The sequence below is a fragment of the Prunus dulcis genome, chromosome 3, assembly GCF_902201215.1.
Source record: "Prunus dulcis chromosome 3, ALMONDv2, whole genome shotgun sequence".
Lineage (NCBI taxonomy): Eukaryota > Viridiplantae > Streptophyta > Magnoliopsida > Rosales > Rosaceae > Prunus > Prunus dulcis.
The window spans coordinates 14,765,240-14,778,735 of record NC_047652.1 but is presented as its reverse complement, the minus strand read 5'-3'; the positions used below and the strand labels follow the sequence as shown (position 1 = coordinate 14,778,735).

Here is a 13,496-nt window from a genome sequence, read left to right as displayed (position 1 = left end):
AGGTTTCTCTCAATTGAGAGAAGCCCACGCGAGTACACTTCCTATGCAACAAGGATTCACAAAACCAATTCAACTAAGACTTCTAAACATCATGCAAAAAGGTCTCTTCATTGAGACGCCAACACATCAGCCAAACATTTATCCAATTATCAATATAATATTTTAACTTAAAAAAATAGAGTTTAACTATGGAAAGTAATCTCAAGATAAAAAATCTAATCCTAATAAAAATAGGATTAACATGAAAATACTTGATTGAAAATAGCTCCAACTAGGAATCCTATAATGAATGCATGATTATGTCATGATTTACCTGAACTCAGTTTCTCATATCGATCACGTCATACTTCAAAGATCCAGAATGAATGTGTTGCGCCAAAGCTTCCAGTAAAACAAGTTCACACACTAATTCCCAACCTATGCTAGAGTCTAGGAAATGACAATACAATTTTCATACTAACAATCTCCCCCTTTGGCATTTCCTAGACAAAACACCTATTACAACTCAAACGAAATTGCATGGGATTCAACAAATGAAATCCTACTCTAAACTCAAGGCTCTGAATCCCTGCACATTATGAAACAACAAAACCAGTGAAGCATGTGGGAGAAGAAATGTAATTCAAGGCAAAATTACAACACTACTCCCCCTTAATTATACAACACAATCTCTCCCCCTTTTTATTATAATTTCACAATAATCTCTCCCCCTTTTTGTCAGGAAATCCAAAGAGCAAGGAAAGAGTACAAGGGAGCATATATAAAGGCAAAAATAAGAGGAAAAAGAAATCAGTTGTGCCACAAGTCTGCAACTGGCAGGATTGAAAATGATGCTGCAATCCTCAGGTTCAATTTATCATGTATCCGTCTTAGTAACATGAAGGAAAGCCTAACTGCACAATTAAACAAGAAGCATAAAACTACACTATGTTTGAAAACAAAAACAAATTCTTTTTTTTTTTTTGGTTAAAATTTTAATATAAAAGATAAAGCCACTGAATAAGAAAAAAACCGAAAAATATATATATATACATAAGCCACACTTAGAAAAGAGACGAAACCACAAAGACATCAATCAAAACATCAATTACTATGCTTAATAAGAACCCAAGACTCCTCCTTCATTCATGCCAAAAAAAACTTGAGTACATGCCAACACTATGCATAAGGATAGACAAGCAAAGCCAATACCAATATCTATCTAGAAGCATTTGGAAGCAAAGCCTTTCAAGATTGAAGGCACATCAAATCACAAAGGTTTAATCAAATACTAGGATTATAAAAAGGAAATCAAAAGTATTTGTAAGAGATAAAGTCCATCAAAAGAGCAAATATTAAATCTCAATCTCGTGTTATGTGACCAAACTTATTTAATAACAAAGAAAAAATCCAATCAAGAGCAAGCCAAGAACATAGAATAAACACATACAAAATGCATACAGAGGTCACCACTTTCATTTTTTTTTAAAAAAATTATTTTATTATTATTATTATTAATGCTAACTTTATTAAGCTTTCTACAAGACTCATGTAACGGGTGTTAAATCAATGTGCTCAAGTCAGATGACTTTAAGACAATGGGTGTTAAAGCACCCCTAGGATGTACTAACCCGAGTCATGTAGGCTACAAAGAAGAACAAAGTGTATAAGATCAAAGCTTTTTGACTCGAGCCTCGACGTTGGTTAGACAAGAGGCCCGGTTACTTGGCAAGGATCAAGCACTTATTTTACTTTTCTTTTAATTAAAGAGATGTTACAAAATTGTGAGCTCAGTAGCAAAAAGTATAATGCAAATCTAGTATCAAGACAAGGGCAAGATGAGGATTCATTCAAAATTATTAAACAAGATTAGAGTGTATGTGCTAAATGAGACACATGAGATTTAATAAAAAGAGCATTTAATTGACTTTATAAAAAAACAAAGACAGTTGATAGCCATTCACAAAAACCCAATATTAAACTGCCCAAAGTGATCCAACGCCAAAAATCCAATCTAAGATCAGCAAAAACTTCCAGACGTCAGTAGGATTGATATTGCTTATCAATCCCTGCATGTGCTGAACAAAATACTTAGAATTTAATCCAAATTCAAAAACAGAGAAGATAATAGCTGGAGTCTTTTGGCATGCATACAAACAATTATTCAAAAGAACAAATACCTAAAGACTTTCTAAGAGTGTCAAATTGAAGATTATCCAAAGGTTTTGCAACAAGACATTTAAGATCCAAATTTTCTAAAGCAACGGGTTCATGCACAACATTAGTGGAGGCAAACATACAATTATGATTTTCCTTTTTCCTCCAAACTAACTTTGTCTTAGTTGATGGCAAACAATGAAAAGAAGATAGTTTGGATAAGCGGTTTACCTCATTCATAAGATTTGAAATCTTATGTTGGATACTTACTTTTCCACCCATGCCATGAGAATTTGAACGAACAAATTCGTTTCGAAGCTTATTGCATCTTGGTCTTATGTGCCCACGAGTTCCACAAAAGTGACAGATTGGAATAAATTTCTTGACTTCATGAGGGGCAGAAGGTTCAATGAGTGAAGTGGATTTGACAAACTTTGTTTTAGACACAGCGGAAGACTTATTACTTGGTTGAAATCCCAAGCCTCGTTTGTCACCATCTCTTCGTCCCATGCTAATCATCTTGTCAATTTTTTCTGCACCAATGGTTAAAGAAACAATCCTTTCCTTTGAATTTTTAAGTTCAAGTTCAAGGGCTTTGTTGTCAGAAGTTAGAGAAGCAATTAATTTATTCTGATCAGTCAATTTTTTCTGCAAAAACATCAATTTTTCGTTCATACCTGCACTTACCTTTTTAGAATCTGCATCAGGGGATTGAAACTCGTTTGCAATCCTGCAATTTTCCAGCTTCAGCAAGCAACTTCTTTACAATCATCATCCTCATGTGATTCATCCAAGCTAACTGTGGTTATGAGTGCAACCGTCTTTTCATCATTCTCGCATTTCGATTCACTATCACTCCAAGTAATATGCATTGCCTTATTCTTGCTATCCTTTTGTTTCTTTAAGGTGTTGGCACATTCCGAAGATATGTGTCCATAGCCTTCACATTCAAAACATTGGACCTTTTCTCTTGGATTCTTTCGTTCATTTGACCTGCGAAATTTAGACCCACCATCAGTATAGTTAACAAACCTATTTTTAGAATTTATACCTTTTGAATCTCGACTCCTTGGATCCTGATTCTTGAGAAAGTTCATGAATCGTCTTGTGAGAATCGTTAATTCCTCATCACTGCAATCTTCATTTGAATGCCCATCATCTTCTTCATTCACAACCTTGAAAGCAACATTTTTGCTCTTTTTAGGGGCTAGATGTTTCATCTCATAGGTTTGTATGGACCCTATGAGTTCTTGAACTTTCAAGGTGTTCAAGTCACGGATCTCTTCAATAGCCGTGATCTTTGGTTGAAATCGTTGAGGCAAGGATCTCAAAATCTTTTTCACAACCCTGTCTTCTGGAATTTTTTCACCTAAACTTGAACAAGCATTCACAATTACACACAGTTTAGCATAAAATTCAGAAAAAGTTTCATTCTCATCCATCATGAGTGTCTCAAACTGTAAAGTATGCATTTGAAGCTTGGCTCCCTTGACAGTATCTGTTCCTTCATGGGTAACCTGCAAAATATCCCAAGCTTCCTTAGAAGTATCACAACCAGATATATATTCAAATTGATCTGAAGAGACAGCAGTAAATAAAGCATTTAACCCCTTTTGATTATTAGTGCTGTGTGTGACTTCTGCAGTGGTCCACTCCTCTCTAGCTTTGAGGATTGTGGTTTCTTCATCTCCTTTTCCGATCTTCTTTGTGGGTTTAGGAAATCCATGAACCACTGTACTCCATACACGTTCATCTAAGGACCAAAGAAACGACTTCATTTTGGCCTTCCAAGCGCCATAGTTGTTGCCGTCAAAATATGGTGGATGTGCAATTGAGCCCGAGGCACGATCCATCCTAAGGTATATTAGATCTTACTGAGTATGTCCAGCAACCTGCTCTGATGCCAATTGAAAATACCTGTAGGATATCTATATATATATGCCTGGAGAATGTTAAACAAGCTAATTCGAATTTTTTGCAATAAATAATGATCAACCTTTGAAGCAGGATTGATATGAGTTATCAATCCTGAGATGTGCAAAGCTTAAAATAAACGAACACGCAGAGAATTATTTTACGTGGTAAAACCCCACCTCTGGGGAAAATCCACGGGACTCCTCAGTCCAACTCAAATCCACTATAGAACGATGATTACAAGAAGTACTCACACACTTATCCTAGACTCATTCTAGATAATGTTTACCGACTTCTTCGTAACTCAACTTCTGTCACGGGATGATCTTCGACACTCCTTATGTTGAACGCAATACTGGTCACGATTGCTTCAAGCTCGCCGGAGGAAAACTGCCACCACAGTCTTTGTGCCCTCAATCGTATGAGTCACCGATATGCATATGAATGCAATATGAAGGAAGAGAGGATTTGATAAATCACCAAGTAAACAAGGAACACTTGATGACTTATCTAAGAAAATCAGCACAGCAAGCTTTCTCAAAACAACTCAATATTTTCAGAGAAAAACCAATACGTTGAAAGCCACTGATCAAAAGAAAACAACAATGGTTTTATCCCATGCAGGTTTCTCTCAATTGAGAGAAGCCCACGCGAGTACACTTCCTATGCAACAAGGATTCACAAAACCAATTCAACTAAGACTTCTAAACATCATGGTCTCTTCATTGAGACGCCAACACATCAACCAAACATTTATCCAATTATCAATATAATATTTTAACTTAAATCAAAATAGAGTTTAACTATGGAAAGTAATCTCAAGATAAAAAATCTAATCCTAATAAAAATAGGATTAACATGAAAATACTTGATTGAAAATAGCTCCAACTAGGAATCCTATAATGAATGCATGATTATGTCATGATTTACCTGAACTCAGTTTCTCATATCGATCACGTCATACTTCAAAGATCCAGAATGAATGTGTTGCGCCAAAGCTTCCAGTAAAACAAGTTCACACACTAATTCCCAACCTATTCTAGAGTCTAGGAAATGACAATACAATTTTCATACTAACAGTGCCTCATGCGAAGAGATCGTACCCCCAAAAGGGGTCCTGGCTCCTCGGCTCCCCATAAATACACCGAACGGCACCGTATGAGCCAGCTGAATATCAAGCATTTTCCCGGCAACCCACGGGTACCGAAGACAAAAGCAAGTCCCCAACTAAGAGGCGCTCTCAGTTGGGAACTTGGAGGACTCTTGTTTATATCAAAATCAACGACCAATAAAGACACGACACGTGGACAAAAAGAGGCATCGGAAGAGTAGCCCTCAGCACCCATAGCTGCCGAAGGCATCATTAGGGCAACTTTAGCCTTTGACCACGTGGAACACCCAAAGTGAATGTCTACAGTCTCACTTCGAAATTCTTCACAACATGCACACCTCCCAAGGCTTATAAAAAGGTGCACAAGTCCCAAAATGGAGGTAATTGGAACTTTCAACATACTAGTAATCGCTCTGTCTAGATTATTTACTAAATTCGTACTTATTTAAGCTTTGGAGAGCCTTCGGCCAGTATCACACCAGTGCCCTAGGTCTTAACGAGCGTTTTTTATTTTGCAAATCAGGCGCTCTTGCTAAGGCCCAAACATCACTAAGTTGAGCCCAAAAGTACCGAACCACTTTTTCGCATCAACAAACAACACTCACTAGTCCGAAGAGTTGTCATCCCAAGTTATATGTAATTATATATCAAGCCATAACTCTTTGAACTTAATTTTATAGTTCTTGATTTTTAACTTTTAATTCAATTCATATTTCCTCTTTTCTCCTTTACATGAATCCATCCCTTCTCCTATTCTCTACTTCCTTCATCTTCAATTAAAATTTGAAACAAAATTTTAAAATAAAAAATCTAACAAATGAACCCTCCAATGCTTAGATGGGTTTTTTTCTTAGGAAGAAGCTACTGGCTTCTGTAATGAAATATTAACTAGTGCCCTTTTACCATTTCAAATAATAAAGTCGTAGGATCTTCATTTCCTGTGGTCTGTCTCACACTATTAGGCGTTTACAGGATGATATGTGAAATTCAAATTTAGTTCTGTCAATTTCCCTGCCAGAAGAAATGAATTTTCCTTCTAGTTACGAGGCACAAGTGCCAACTAAATCAACAAGCGCAAAATGACACTGAATATTCCTATTTCTTCAAATCTTTTAGCCATGATAGGATAACTTTTGCACCCTTATCCCATAAACAGTCCAACATCATGTCATGGGCAACCGCTTCAACACATATCGGAGAGACACCATAAAACCGGCCTGTTTCTTTGAGACCTTCAGCATCCTGGTCAACAAACTTCTTGTTAATGAAAAGACAACCATTATTATTTTTTACTTCAAATGAATCAACAGACAACAATTTGAAAATGAGGATCATATAAGCATAGAATTTTACAAACTTATGTAGCATCCTTTTATAGAAAGAAAAAAGGTGAAACAAGAATCAGCAAGGCAAAGAAGCGGAAATTAGAGAATGGCATGTTCCATCAGCAATATTAGAGAAAAGAACCAAGTCATTCTAGAATACGAAGTTTACCACGATGAAATCATCATTTGCACCCAACACAAGGAGTTCAATAGCCGATTTTGGCACTGAAGGAACTGGAAGCGCTGCATTGAGCTTCCGCAGATCAAATAATGGGATTCTTGAACTTTTCTTTATTAGCTCTTGATAACTGAAAGAAAACAGAAATAATTAAAGGTTTTCTTTGCAAATGGACAATTTTGAGGAAAAAAGATCTGTATTGTTGTGAAAAGACCACAAAAATACTCAAACCACACAACACAAGTATACAAGCAATTAACAAATAATAAGAACAAACAAATTTACATGGGTCACAAAACTTGCCTATGTCCATGAGTTCCACTATCGACCAACAATTATAAGGATATACAACTCACGATCCGGTGCCCCAATATACCCATGTACCATCAAGTTCTTCACTCCCTTTAGTGTCTTCTTTCTATCCTTGTACCCTATTGTTCTACCCTATTTGACAGAATCACCTACTTTTGGTGTTGGCCCTTCTTTGTACAAACATCTTGCAGTTCTAGACCTCTTTTACTCAACCACCTTTTCTTGGTTTCAACTTATCTTTGACACAAATGCTGTCGTGGTGCATTTAACAGACCTAGAAAACGCTCACAATCATTTGCTCTATGTATGAGAACCCTAAACTGATTTGGAAGAAGGCCACCAAATCCCTAAATGAGACCAGGAATTTTAGATTTTAAAATTCATTCCATCTATTGTCCATTAAACAAGCACAGTTTTTCTTATGGTAGAACAATTTGATCAAACAGAAGTGTGCATGCCAAAGATTAGCTCATCTACTCCTATCCACCATGCACCAAAATAACATACAATCCAAAATAAAACCAAATGAAGATGATGCATGGTAATAACTAACTTTTGGAACTCAGAATACTCATGCAATCATATAAGTTTATAAAGTTTGTCTCTTAGTTATCTTCCACATCTAAAGTTTGCCTTCCATCACCTTTTACAATTCCAGAAATCCTACACCACATACACATGCACATCCAAAATTTTCCCCATATGTTGCAAACTAATACAAAAAAATATTTGTCGATTTCAGATTTTTTTTTTTTTTTAACTGTATGCTGTGAAGAAATATCCCACATATCTGCAAATACTTATTCTTAATTGTGAAATTTTTGTTGCAGTGAGGCTCAGTGTCTGGACACATCGTCTCTGGAAACTTCAAGCAGAATCTAATTTTAGCTGTGGTATCATGTTGACTTAAAGTGCATTACTTAATTTTCTTTTGCACAGATAGAGAGAGAGAGAGAGAGAGAGAGAGAGAGAGAGAGAGAGAGAGTGTGTGTGTGTGTGTGTGTGTGCGTGTCAATATGCTCAATAGTAACTTGAAATATATTGTTGAATGTCATCTGTCAGTTGAACAAATGTCCGACGAACTAGAAAATAATTTCTGGGAAACAAACCGTAAAACTAGGTGATCCTCCATTGTTGCAGAAAAAAATGTCTCCTTACAAAGAGGAAGAGAAGTTTGAAATCCTTTAGCTGCCAAGCTACGTGTAACCTACTCAAAATTCCAACAAACAACATCATAAGAACTAACTTCTATATATACTGTAAAGCATACATGAGGAAGCTAAAAATATTCCTGAAAAAGGGTATCTCATTTTCTATTAAGATTAGATTCATGCACTAATAATGTTTAACAGCCTTCCAAAGAATGTTAGGGATGATAGGCTGCACAGACTGAGTACAACTTACAAATTAAAAGACACAACTTAAGACATTTTAATTGAAAAATGCAACCAAAACAAAAGGAAGATGGGCCAAAGTTTCTTGTAGCAACTTTCCATTATGAATGAGGTTCTATATAAAAGAGTGAAACTAGAAACCTTAAAAGCAGCAATAGGTTTGGAAAAGAGATAGCGCCACACTAAGCCACTGGAGAAAAAAAAAAATAGCAAATGTCAGTTTGAAACTAATTACATTCAAAATGAAAGAAAAATAAGAATAAACAATCACAAAAAAGACAGTATGTTAGTTACCTATTGCCCGAAGGAGGTACAGAGCAAACAAGTGCAGCCCCCGTAAGCTCAGGGAAAAAATCTCTCATGTCTACAATAAGCACAATCAACAAAGAAATATATACATAAGAAAATTACTCTTGAGAAAAATAGTACTTGAGTTGAAATATGATGCTTTTGAAGCTATGCCAGTGGCCAGATCATGACGGAAACTTGATCTTGCTTGAAGTCAAAGTTAGATATTTAATATCAAGAGCATGCATCACAGTTTCAGACTCACATTAAAACTTATTATGACAGAACACAACATTATTTCTCTATGACAGTAAACAGACAACAAGAAAATAGAAATAGTAATTTGGAATAAACAAAACATAATGAGTTACATAGCTCATCCTGTAGGCCTACATCCACCCACATAGGGGGTACAGCAATTTCACTATAAAATCAAAGGAGATACAAAGATAATCATGAATATCTCCCAAACCCAAAATCAAAATACATCCAAATTTCTCACTCGCAACAAATGGAGAAAAAATAGAAGAAATCATAACAAACAATTTTCATAAAAACAAAAGTATATTGTTGGGCTTGGGCCACACAGAAATAAAGAGAAAACTAATAGGACTTGTAAGTTGGCTGGGCACAAGGAAAAGCAAAACCCAAAACATGTTACAGCCCTCATGGCTCTAGGCCATATTACTACTCTTTCAATTAATTATATCAAGCCACGTCAACTAAACTGCATTTAATACTTTTACAGAAACAAAGTTCATACCGAAGTTTCAAGTAGTTATTCTTTCAATCAATATTTAGATCTAAACAATACAATTTTCATTTAGGTTGCAAACAAACCCTGCGGCTTGCAAATTGCAAACATCCCTGCTAATACTTAAGGTTTGGGCTGTAGGTTAAGGTTGGGTGTTTAAATACTCATCCTTTCAAATTTTCAATGTTTATTCAGGGCTATTTCTCTCCTCTTGCACTAGATGTGGGTACGATTCAGCCAAACCACGTAAAACTTATGACCCATGCCTCATCCATCTGAAGATTTTAGTCTACCCTTTCAAGTAAAAATTTAAAATGATAGAAGTAGAAGTTACCTAAAAATTGGTCAGGTTTAGCGTTTGCAATATAGTACTGAATGATGAGACCTCCAAAAGAGTGGCCAATCAACACTGGTGGAAAAGTGAGTTTTTTGCAGATGAAATCAGCAACATCACTCGCATGTGTCTACTGCAGAATTTAGAGTTAACAGGAATAAGAACATTTTACCAAGTACGGAAACTAACAAATACAGAGCAGATGCTGGTGAATTTAATTGCAAAAGAAGTTCTTTACTAGTGGACAGCTACAATACCTGGAGAGTACCAGCAACAGAAGCACTGGGTGCATCACTTTCACCCTGACCAATTAGAAGATGTACGACAAATCAGAACACGCAGCTTCCATATATATGCTAATGTGTCAATGGTGCATTACAAAATAACACTTCCCTAAAAATAGCATTTTAACACTCACAAGTCATAACCATAATGATCCCATAGTTCCAGTTGTCAGCCGATAGGCTAGTAGAAACAATTTTCATGAGTTAAATATCAAACTGCAAACTAATACGACAAGTTCGTCGTCTGATGGTCATAGTGAATCATCCGATTGCATTTCGGAGTCAAGTACAATTTTTTTATGAGAGGAATAACGAAGGGAAAAAGGAGAGAGTGAGAGAGAGAGATTACGCCTCATATGTGGCTCAAATTAAACTATGAATACCATTTGTCAGCTGGAAACATATAGATTACGAGAACAGCTAAGTGCATCTCATACTTAGTTTTCAAGTCGTTCAATATCTCAGCTCATATTCTACTGTAGAGTCAAGTGACTCATAATTCACCATTTGCACAAGAGCAGTAAATGCTGACCTTCTGCCCAAATTGTCACTTGCTATAAAATGAAATGAAATTTTATCTCTTTATATTCTTAAATTATAATAACGCTATCTTCTTTACTATTTATGTGTTTGTGTGAGACAGAGAGAAGACAGAAGAAGTACTTCTCCAACATGGAAGAAAGGAGGCGAATTCTTTTCTTGCCCTGTTCCCATAAAGTACTTGCCAGCTCTAATGTCCAAAATATAATACCATAAGAAAATTGTTGATAAATTTCAACCCAGTTAACGAAGAATCCATGAAATCAAATTCTTACCCTACTCTCATCAAATAAGCTTCAAGAAGATATGGAGTTGACAACAAGATAATGAGACACCAATATTGCCACATAAATATCGTAAACTCATTTCCACATTGGACCAGAAGAAGAAAAAAAAAAACACAATTAATCAACAGAACGAGCATCAAAATGGCACATTTTCAGATGAGAGCAAGAGAGAACCCACCTGGCCCAACAAGCTAACCGCATAACAATCATACCCAGAAGCTGAAAAGAAAGGCATCCAGTGCTCAGCCCAGCACCAAGCAGCATGGTAGCTTCCATGAACAAAAACAAGAGGTGGGTTTTCACTTGTTCTCTCCTTTTTCTCATCTGATTCTTTTTCTGCAACTCCCTTCTGCACAATTACCTCCATGTTGAGGCCAGAGGGCAGCTGGTGGAAAAGACGAGACTGTTCCTGCTTGAGCTCGTAAGGGACTCGCATTCTCTGAGCTCCATGGAGGGCAGCTCGGGGCTTTACCGTAACCCTCGAAGTAGAGAGGTTGGCTTGAAGTTTGGAGATGGTGTGAAGGGAGAGGAGAGCAGCCATTCATGTGAAAATTGACCTCGCGCTCAATAGCCCAACCTTCACCCTTTTCTTTTATTGGGCTAATTGCATTTACTATTTTGAGCTGCCCAACTTGACATAGGTGGTTCCAACCAAATAAAAACTTGATATAGGTGGTGTACGCCAACGGGAAAAAGACCTTTGACTTGTAGACTAGATATTTCATGTTTGAATTTCTAAAGCATCATAATTATGTGTGTGTGAGAAATTTTTTTTTCCTGTAATTTATATTATCGTTTGTACTAAAAAAAAATATATTATGTGGTGGTACTACTAAATGTACCGAGGAGTTAAAAACCCTACACTTAGATGTTCATTGAGCCTAACTCTCAAGGTATTAGACCTAGATGGTTAAGGCGTCGACAATATTGAAACATGATTTGAACAGATAGTGGGGGTCCTGTTGGGCCCTATAATACAACAATTAGTGGTGGGCTCCTAGCAAGGCTAAAAACATTCTTATCGGAAGAGGTGGAATTGAGGGTATCATGTCATCTTTAAAAGTGGAGTGTCAGTGGCCAATGATGTCTAACCCAGTGAAAAAGGGCTCGACTTGCAAATTAGTGGTCTCAAGTTCGAATCCCCATGACACTGTGATGGAGTGTGTGTGAGAAATTCTCCTCCCTTATAGTTTAGACTATCACTTGTACTATAAAAAATAAAAATAAAAAAGTGGAGTGCTAGTGAGTGCATGGTTTGGACAAATAGTGGGCTCTTATTGGACCCGTTAGTTGTAGAAGAGGTGGAATTTCGGGGATCAAGTCTTTGAAAACTATCAGGGCATGGTTTTCAACTGATAGCTTTCTTTCCTTTTTTTTCTTTTTTTTTCAGTACAAGCAATAGTTTAAACTATAGAGTAGAGGCATACACACGCACACAACTAAGATGCCACAGAAGTTCGAACATGAGACCTCTAGTCTGCAAGTCTAAGCCCTTTTCCACTCGGCTAGACCATGTTGGCATCCATATTGTCATTTTAATTTGGATTTACTGTCTCTCTTTCTTCTTCTTTTTTGTCAAAGTTTGGAAGGCTACTAAGAGCTTTTTACAACTCCTAGTTAAATAAATTTACTTATATATACAAGCGATATTGGAGGTGAGAATTAAACTTTGAATCTCAAGTGTGGAAAAAATGCTTTTAACTACTTGCACTACGAGGCCCTTTTTAATTTACAGTTTTTTTAGTGGCGCGGTGACTGTGCATCACATTGTTGACATACAAGCTAAGAAAAACTTTCATGAGTATTTAGCATAGAGCCTTCAGGATTTAAATGTCGAAGTACTATTACAATCCTGTTTGGGCCAAAATTCTGCACGCCAGCCCATTTTTGTGAGAGGCCCATAAACTGAACATTTGAGCTTTCGTCTACAGGAATCAGAAGGAAAAAACCAAGACACTGGAGAAGCCCAAACCATTTTGAACAAATTACAAATGTAGCCATGATATGAAATAAATCAAATACCATTATTGGCAACTAAAAAAATTGATACACATAGTTTTGATAAAAGCCCAGCTTCTGAGAAAATCTCACGACTTGGTCTCTATCCCAAAAATGCAAAAACAACAGATCTTTTTCTCAAGAAAGCCCCCACGTGACTTCCTAGCTATTGAAAACTCAAAATTTTCAACTATCACAGAGGAGTTGATAGGGAGTTAATGAAGGCAGGTCTTACAGGAGGACTTCTCCATTTTTTGCAGCCAAGGGAAGAAGATCAGAATCCCTTTTTATATAATACATATAGAGAAACTCTGCACCAAAGCAGGTGGCCTTTCCAAGAGATAAGCATACTACGTTCTCAAGAGATAAGTAGGGAGCGAGGGAGTTGTTCAACAGGAAAAGCAAACTAACCATCATGACAGATTGTGTTCTTTCTCTTTACAAGGAACAAACAGAGAATAAAGAGAGTTGGTCTTTCTTTCAGAAAAGCAAGGAAAAGACCTCTATGAAAGCTGATTGTTGATGGCTCTTCTCTGCCAAAATAAATGGCTTCCTTATCTTATGACATTGAAAAGAGAAAAGATCTTTTAAAGATTTGCCACCCATTTTTAAAAGATTAAAAGACCCCCACTCCAGCATTT

General features: G+C 36.5%; 1 protein-coding gene across 2 annotated transcripts; it reads right to left on the bottom strand.

Moving 5' to 3' along the window:
- Positions 1-6,038: 6,038 nt before the first annotated feature.
- On the bottom strand, positions 6,039-11,464 carry LOC117622167. Of its 2 annotated transcripts, XM_034352744.1 has the most exons (8): positions 11,036-11,463; positions 10,004-10,048; positions 9,747-9,876; positions 8,665-8,734; positions 8,512-8,560; positions 8,086-8,183; positions 6,656-6,794; positions 6,039-6,403 (listed from the first exon to the last, which is right to left on the bottom strand). In XM_034352744.1, exons 1-8 carry the CDS (start codon positions 11,396-11,398, stop codon positions 6,257-6,259), a joined length of 1,041 nt encoding a protein of 346 aa, XP_034208635.1. In that variant the 5' UTR covers positions 11,399-11,463; the 3' UTR covers positions 6,039-6,256. The 2 variants fall into 2 exon arrangements, with proteins under 2 accessions (XP_034208635.1, XP_034208636.1); XM_034352745.1 differs by lacking the exons at positions 8,086-8,183; positions 8,512-8,560 and having other exon boundaries at positions 11,036-11,464.
- Positions 11,465-13,496: the final 2,032 nt, after the last annotated feature.

Excerpts from the sequence above, each read along its gene's own strand:
- LOC117622167 (XM_034352744.1), bottom strand. The coding sequence starts at position 11,398 with ATGGCTGCTCTCCTCTCCCTTCACACCATCTCCAAACTTCAAGCCAAC. Across the intron at positions 6,795-8,085 it reads GAGGATCACCTAGTTTTACG|TTATCAAGAGCTAATAAAGA; the intron begins GTTTGTTTCCCA and ends GTTTTCTTTCAG. Across the intron at positions 6,404-6,655 it reads CAAATGATGATTTCATCGTG|GATGCTGAAGGTCTCAAAGA; the intron begins GTAAACTTCGTA and ends TTTGTTGACCAG.